Raw genomic sequence first — 8589 nt, forward strand, 5'->3', positions numbered from 1 at the left:
CTATGTAAATGGTCAGATATGTGAACTCAAGCAAAGAAACTGGGACTAAAGAAATGTGGGAGTCGTTAGTGCATTTAAAGCCACTGGGCAGGATTCAAACACTTGTGGACTGAAAAGAGGGAGAACAGGTCTAGAAACTGAACTCTCCAGCATTTAAAGATGAGGAGACTCTAGAAAGGCATTCTTGCCAGAGTTTCACAGTGTGTCTCAAATCACTGAAAAATACATAACTTGGAATCAGCAATTCCATTCCTAATAATGTAAACAATTAACTGCAACGTACAAGAAAGAAGTACAGGTGACACGGTGAAGTAACCTGGAGACCAGTGAGGCCCAGGTCCAGCACGTCACAGACCAGTCAGTGGGACAAGGTGCAGCAACCGGTACAGCTTAGTGACCGGAAATGTGCTCATCATTTACTGAGAAAAGCTAATCATATAAAGCATGATAGCTTATTTTACACTTGTTGACACTGAAAATATGTATTTTGTACTTTCCTTATCATCAATAGTGTAAAATAGTAGATATTATCATCTTTGGTGGTAAAATTGTGTCCTTTTCTCTTCACTACACATATTTTGCAATTTTTCTCAATAGACATTGGGTAAAACTATACAAATTTAAAATTTTTAATAAAGCTCATTTAGTAATATGAAACACAAAGGCTCTTCAACAGGAACTGACTTAAATCAAAATGACATTGATGCCTTAATGTCTACTTGACTGAAATAACAATTATGAATTTTTTAAAATAAATATAAATTATTTTAATAGCATATTAAATATTTTATTTAAGTTAAGAAATACAACAAAATAACATACATTTGTTCCTCTGTTTGAATAAAATAACTATTTACAAACAATCTACACACAGTTTCTCAAGTACCAAATTCCAAGTATTTAACTGATGTCATGAAACATATTTTTCAAAATGTACAGGCTGCATTCCAAAATCTGGTATATTTTGGTTTTACATATTTGGTATATAAATCCAGATGTAATATATTTATATTTACACATACTATACACTTTAAATAATCTAAGAAAAAATAAGTCATTTTTAAAAAATCAAAGCAATTTACTTCTCTGTAGAGAAAGTTACAACACACACACCATTCTGATACCTTTTCAATGGGCCATACGTAGGAAAACCACTCTTTGCCGAATACTATTTATACTGAAGTACAAATTCATATAAAAATATTTTCTTTAAAATATGCTCTATTTTAGAAAAAAAATTAAGTGTAGGCCAAGTACATTTAAAATTGCAAGAGATTTAAAAAATCAAACTGATCTAAGTTTTTAGACCATTACTCAATCTCCCCTGATTTAGCTAATAACATCATTAACAAGGTGCTTTTAAAGTGGTGCAATGCTAAAGAATCTGCCTGCCAATGCAGGGGATGCAGGAGACATGGGTTCAATCCCTTGGTTGGGAAGACTCCTTGGAGGAAATGGCAACCCACTCCAATAGTCTTGCCTGGAAAATCCCATGGACAGAGAAGTCTGGCAGGCTACAGTCCATGGGGCTGTTAAGACTCGAACATGACTGAGCACACACATTAACAAGGCATTTTATTCATGAGCCTGACCTTAACCTTAAAAAATAAATTTGTTCACATTTCACACTTAAAAGTGGAATTTTAGCCTTCAACTCAAAAAGACGCATTTACAAACCCAAATATGCCAACAATATTTTTCTTGCAATGCTTTTATTAGACAAAAGCCATTATTAAAAATTTTATTCGACTTCAGAAAATCCTGTTTAGGTCACTACTTTTAATGAATCTAAAAGCTTCTATTTTATTAATATGAGTTAAAATTTTATATTTGTATAAGGAGATTGTAATGGTAAACTTTTAATTTCATCTTGGTCATAAAAATAATGAAATACTTACTATACTGCTAAAAATTTTTCTTTCTTGACATTGGGCCACTGGGTGTCTTTTCACCATTTGTATTTCTTGATAAACAATCCACTTTTTTCTTTTAAGTGTTTTCCTTGTATACATGAGTATCTTTTTTCTTATATTAAAAGCTCTATAAAGATACAGGAAAAAAAATAAAGTTATGATGACCGTCTGTATCTAGTAATACTTTTTAAGCACAGATTTTTAAAAGATGAAGATAAAACATGGTTTAACATTTTATCATGATAATCTGTTGCAATGAGTCGGTCAGATCTGAGGCTTGCCTCACTAGAAAGCTAGCTTCAAACCAAATACCGATTTTCCTCCTGTAATTCACACTTGTCTATTGAAACAGTGACCCAACGTTCTTGTAAGATTTTAAATTTCCTCTTAAGAGTCCTTCGAATAGCTTTCAAGTCTGCAACCCGACTCTGATCCTCCCCAACAATCACGTGAGACACTCCCTCAGCTAAACAGGAAACTACTTGCGCTCCATGAAATCGAAGCTCCAAGGCTGTGATGGCTAACCTAGCTCCCTTGATTCTGGTACTTAAGTCATTGATGACAGCGTACAGGTCCAAATAAACAGTGAGGTGTCTAAACATGCTAAGAGGTGCACTGGCCCAGGAATACCTGTGTTCCAAATCAGCAATCACAGGACTCATCTCCCCTGGAGTCTGCTCACCAGCGTTTTTAATTCCCAAAAACACTTCCTTCAGTTGGTGCAAATCTGTGTCGACAAAGTAACTATCCCCGTATTGGTCGTATTCCTGGGCGAAGTGCTGCTTTGTCGACGGGCACATGTGGATCATGAAGCGGGGTTGCCAGGGCACACAGCTTCTGGTCCTAAAACACTCTAGCAGCCACTCTGGCTTGACGACATCATGTTTATCTGAAGAGATGATATTCTTCACTCGAATGTTCTCAGACCCTGCGATCACACAGTACGTGTCTGGGCCTGGGTTCTGTACTATGTAACCACCCAATTCGGCAATTCTGTTCTCCAGGTCAGGCTTGGGATGGCTGCTGGTTCCACTCATGACACAAAACTCCACGTCTTCAAACACAGTAGAAACCCTGTTTACGTTAGAAAGGTTGGGAGCTTTTAGGTGCTCAATAATTCCAATGACTTTCTTCATCTTTGGGGCAGCTTTCCGCTTTTTCTCTTGTGGTTCATCATCACCACCCAAGTAAAGGTGTCTGGACGCGAGCTTTCCACAGGCTTTCCCTCGAAGTTGCTCTAAGTCCTCCAGGGATGTACATTCGTACCATTCTTTGTCTTCTCTTATCTTCTCAATCCGTGGAAAACGCAACGTGCAGCCGGTTTTATACATGTCACTGGGGACGATCTCTGTGGCCTTAACCTGAACAATGACTGAATTGCAAGGCTCGATGTAGACCTCTGGCTTCTCTGTTCCACATAGAATGTTGCTTGGTGGGGCTTTCCTATGAAAAGGCTTCCAGTGTTTGGCCAACTTCAAACCCAGGTCATACAGTTCTTTCATGGTGTAACCCGAGCCCACGCGACACAGAGTATGAAACACTGAGGGTTTTTCACCAGAAGGGGGCTTCTCTGACACAGCGCACAAAAAATGAGACATCATCCCGCCCCGGGCACCCTTCCCCCAGTAGCCCCCGATGATTAAGATGTCCAGCTCATCCATCAGTCCATTGACATACTCTGGTTTAATTTTTAACCATCCTTCACCTCTTTTATCCGGCTTGTAAATGGACAGCGGGTGTTTTACCATGATCCCCTCTTCTCTTTTATCTATCGCTTCATTCAAAGCATCAATGACTTCTTTCTTAGTATGAGCTTGTGTTTTCTGCACTATTTCTATTCTACCTGGTACAGGTGTGAAAACACTATTAAGAATTTCATACCTCTTTCTCAGGGTCTCATGTCCTAGTTTTTTATCATTAACCATCAACACATCAAAAACACAGTAACAAGTCTGCAGCTCAGAATCTTCCACCATTCTTTTAATGTCAAACTTATTCCCCTTTTGCATAAAAGTTTGTGTGTTAGGGTTGTAGGCCATCATCTCACCATCGAGGATACAGTTCAGCACTTCTGTTTTGAATGCATTATGAATGAATGGTGTGAGGGACCCTTCCTGTGGGGAAGCACCAAACTGGTCTACATAGTTATACCCATTGCGAGAGAAGTACCGGTACACATCCCCATCCTTGTGCATCTGCATCCGCTCGCCATCCAGCTTGGTTTCGATGTAGAAACTCTGGTGTTTCATGTCCTTCTCAATTCGCTCGATATCTGCTATAGCGGCCAGCATGGGTTTAAAGGCAGAGAATAAGGTGATGGAAATGTCACTGAGTCCCACTGAAGGATCGTGTAGTTGCCTACAGACCTTCTCCAGATCTGTGGTGACATTATGCAACTCGGCAGCATCACTGTGAAAAATAGAAAATATAGTTTGCTGACTAAAGCCAAGCTTTAGGTCCTTAACAATCATCCGTATCAGCCACTTTTGTTCAAGTGCTGAACTCTGAGTTATAAGCTGAAGAACACTCTTCTTCATTAGGTCTTTCCTTTTGGCAGAATTATTGCTGGCAATGGAGTCTAAAATGTCATTTACTTGCTGAATGCTTAGGCTTCCTTTCTGTAGACACCTGGGTTTCAGTACAAAGTACGCAATCATTGCAAAGTCTCCAGCATCTCCACGGGTTCCGGTCGGTGTTCTGTAGTTCAAAAGTTTAAGGGCATCTTTTCCATCTCGAGGCAGGTTAAGCAATTCAATATAAAGCTTAGCCAGCATAGTTTCTTTGATTCCGTAGGCCATTCTCTCTCTTTCCAGCTGAGGAAGAATAAGTCTCATGGCTGGATAAAAAGAATCTGTGACATCTTTTTGGTTCTTATGAAGGGCATTGTGAAATTTTCTCCAAGAATCTAAAAATGCTTTGAAGTGTCTGATTTTTTCTGCACGCCCTTTACTTTTCTGTATTCGTTCTAAAGTCGAACATAAATCTGCAAAAGGAACATGAGATGCAACAGTTTGTGAGGTTTGTGAGGCAGCCATTGAAGCGATGGTGAATCTTCTGGTTTATCTGGTAAAGCAAAGAGAGAGTAACTTTAAAAGATAAAATTCAACTAAATATTTAATATAAAGACCTTATAGAGAGTGTGTGGTTTATAATAAATGTTCAGTAACATTCATTACATGAAAACAGATAATACTATAAATGATGTCTCTTTGCAACCTCTACACTGAATGATAATCAACTATTTTGCTTCAATCCCAGTTCATTTCTGGGCTCCTGAGGTCTTTTCTTGTATTGTTCTTCTTTTTCTTTCAGACCACCATTACACAGCATCAGAAACAAACTTTTTTTCTTTATTTACAAACAATTTTTCACATTTTATCTTATTTTTTTATTATAGTTGATTTATAATGCTGTGTACATTTCTGCTGTAGTGCAAAGTGATTCAATTATACATATATATGTGTGTGTGCGTGTAATTTTTTCCTATTTTTATTATGGCTTATCACAGGATATTGAATATAGTTCCCTGTGCTATACAGGAGGACCTTGTTGTTTATCCATTATATATAGGAAAAAAACTTCTTAAAATCATGTTTTTACCAAATCACTGGTTCACTGAATTGAAATTTGGCTGAACTGAACTTGTGCATAGATAATCCAGACCCCTTCCCCTCCAAATAAGCACCCTCTCCTTCCTGACAAAGTCTATGACTGTTCACTATCACTTCTTCCCTGCTCTGACAAGTCACACTGGCAGCCAAAGCCCAAATCAAAATACTCTCCCCATAAAATTCTCACTTTACCTATCTCTCAACTCTAGCATCACAGTTCGTACAGTTTCACAAATGTGAATTCATCAGCACAGGTTTTTGGCTCATATTCTCATGCCAGTAATCCTCCAGCCACCTGCTGATGACATATGGGCTAGACACTGTGCTACGGGCGAATACAGTGTGCTCTGCTTCAGGTGCACGTTCTGTAACGAAAAGAGGATGTTATGGGAACGATTATAAAGTGCTCATTGCTTTAAGAAAAATATAATAGAAGTAAAATGCCATGAGACAGAGCTCCCCACTGAAGAATCTTCTAAAATCACTGAGGGAAAAATGGGGACCTTGCTGGACTAGGGTCTAGATTATTTGTTAAAGTGGTTACCACAATAAAATTACTTTGAAGCTTTAAATATTCACGCATGTTCTATTAAAATGTATAACAGAACTATTTTAATATGGTTTAAACTGTATAACACTAAAATATACTAACTTTTGCCAAAAAAGATTTAAGTAAAATGTGTACTCTAAGAATCTGAAGAATGCCTTATATTGTAGTTTCAGACACCTCAAGTAGTTCTCAAGTAGCCCAGAGAGCAGGGAGCCAGAGCTGCTTCCAGGAGTGGGGAGATCTCTTGTGGTACAGAGTCCAGGAGATTCCCCACCCTAGGAAACAAAAGGGAATACCACAATGTCAGCACAAGGCCACGTAACCTAGCAGTTGGCACAAGGAGTCAGTCACCATACCACATTTACTAAACTGTCAGTCTCTGGAAGTTAGAAATCGGTATAATTTGTACCACATAAATTGGCACATAGGAGTTCATCGGTTTGTTGAATGAATTACTGAAACGTGGAGCTGAGTTCCTGGAAAAGCACACCAGGGAAAGCCAGGAGCTGATCACACACCCACACAAACACAAGTGGTGGGGTGTTTGCTTAAAACATTCAGCAGTCATGACCACTTTGGGGAAGGTGAACAACATTCATTTGGGGGCCTATAGGGTAAAACAGCCTCCCTTCTCAAATTCCTGGCAAAGGAAACCCAACTTCTTCTACCCAGTCAGACAGGCCAGGAGAAGACCACAATGCTGAGTGTTTTATCTTTGAATATGGGAGCTGGCTTCCCCTTGCTGTTTCATTTGCACAACTGACTGCACCACCTGTTTAGATCTATTTACTGTCTCTTCTCTCAAGACCTTCTCCCTCAACCCAGCACATTATGACACACAATGCCCTGTTTACAATTCATATACAATATGTATAAAATGAAGTATGTTGAGAAACACTTTTTTGAATGCTCAAGTCTGGTGTACAGTTTCTGATCTATCTGTAGATTCTACTATGAACTCAGTTTCCCTGAGAAAGTCCCAGGCAAGGACTCAAATTATAGGAGCAGTGAGAACCACATAATGACATAGAGCTACACATGCATCCTAAGGCTGTCACACAGATAACAAACATTCCAAGATTAGTATAAAATGAATACACTTTGAAAATTTTTACTTATGAAAACTGTACAAGAAGTCAAATATTAGTATTTCCACTGCTTTTTTACACACTCTTATTTTTTGGAATCTGAGCATTTTAGCTGATGTTTCTGATTTATGAAAAAGCAAAACAAACAAGTTTGTGCTTAGGGCTCAGAAGTCCAATAAATCCGAGTTAAGTGTGAAGTCTAACACTTATTAGCTGTGTGATATGACACACTGTTTAATTTCTCTACTATTTAACTTCTCTAAGTTTCCTTAAGTGTGAAGTGAGGTTGATAACTACATATAAATTAGGATGACATCTGACAATTTACATAAGATGCTTAACGTAGTACATGACATTTAATAAGCCCCTGACCAACTTCAGTACTATAATGCTTGTTGGTTCAAAAAAAAAAAAAAAAAAAAACACACACACACACTGAAAACATAAATATTACAAAGTACCAAAGCTCTTAAGAGAATGAATACAGGAATTAGTATTAATAATGACTCATCATCCATTCAACTGCTGCCTAGATCGTCGCCCTGAAGTGAAAACCAAACGAACTCCCGAGGTTTTATTCCGTGAATAAGGGAGTCAACGCTATTTCATTGCAGAGAAAGTGACTGTACAACCCTCGACAAGACAAAAGGGATTACACTTTCCACAGCACTTTGTGATATTGTGGAAAGAACCTCAGAAGAAAGAAATTAGTCGTGGGAAAAAAACCAGTGTAAGAAGAGAAACTAGCATTCCCTCAGGCCAGACTCCCGTGCAAAATCACTGAAGGACCCATAATACCATCGACTGCATCCGAGGATCCCCAGTTGGCAGGGTGGGCGCCAGAATCTTGGCAATTCAAGCAGCCAACACGGTTCTTGAGAGAGTCAAAGGCACCACACTCCCTCGCCCCACGTCCCAAGGGTGGGATCCTGGGCAAGCACCTTGAAGCCGAGACGCGGCTTCTAACGCAGCGCGTCGCCAGGGCATCGACGCCCCCTCAGCTGGGGACGCCGGCGGATGAACCGAAGGACCAAGAAGAAACCTGAACTCTTAAGACCACAGCGTTTGCTGGACTGAGAAGACGAGACACGGCCCCCGCCTCCTCGGCAACACTTGTCCAGCCTTCGCCTCACCTCTGGGCCCTCCCCGGAATGCGAGGTCCCTCCCCCGCCTCCGCCGTCGCACTAACCCCCTACCTGACCTGAAATCACAGGTGCGGCCACCAAACCGGAAGCAGGAGCGCGGACGGCCGCTTCCGGCAGCTGCTCCCTGCGCAGGCGCAGTCGCTTACCTGCGGACGGGGCCGTCCCGACTGAATAGGGATGCTGTGCGCATGCGCCGTCTGCACCTGCGGAGTCCAGAGGCTGTGATGTCAGGGGGACGATGTGCGCAGGCGCAGTAACCTTCCGGAGGGCTCTGGGAGGACC

General features: G+C 40.3%; 1 protein-coding gene across 5 annotated transcripts; it reads right to left on the reverse strand.

Moving 5' to 3' along the window:
• Positions 1–742: 742 nt before the first annotated feature.
• On the reverse strand, positions 743–8542 carry LIG4 (DNA ligase 4). Of its 5 annotated transcripts, none has more exons than XM_024999998.2 (3): positions 8364–8397; positions 5717–5889; positions 743–4896 (listed from the first exon to the last, which is right to left on the reverse strand). In XM_024999998.2, the coding sequence occupies exon 3, from the start codon at positions 4745–4747 to the stop codon at positions 2213–2215; it is 2535 nt and encodes an 844-aa protein (XP_024855766.1). In that variant the 5' UTR covers positions 4748–4896; positions 5717–5889; positions 8364–8397; the 3' UTR covers positions 743–2212. The 5 variants fall into 5 exon arrangements, with proteins under 5 accessions (XP_024855766.1, XP_005214056.1, XP_010809288.1 ...); XM_005213999.4 differs by having other exon boundaries at positions 743–4976; XM_010810986.4 differs by lacking the exons at positions 5717–5889; positions 8364–8397 and adding an exon at positions 8454–8542 and having other exon boundaries at positions 743–4976.
• Positions 8543–8589: the final 47 nt, after the last annotated feature.

Source organism: Bos taurus, chromosome 12 (genome assembly GCF_002263795.3).
Source record: "Bos taurus isolate L1 Dominette 01449 registration number 42190680 breed Hereford chromosome 12, ARS-UCD2.0, whole genome shotgun sequence".
In the NCBI taxonomy this organism is placed as follows: Eukaryota; Metazoa; Chordata; class Mammalia; order Artiodactyla; family Bovidae; genus Bos; species Bos taurus.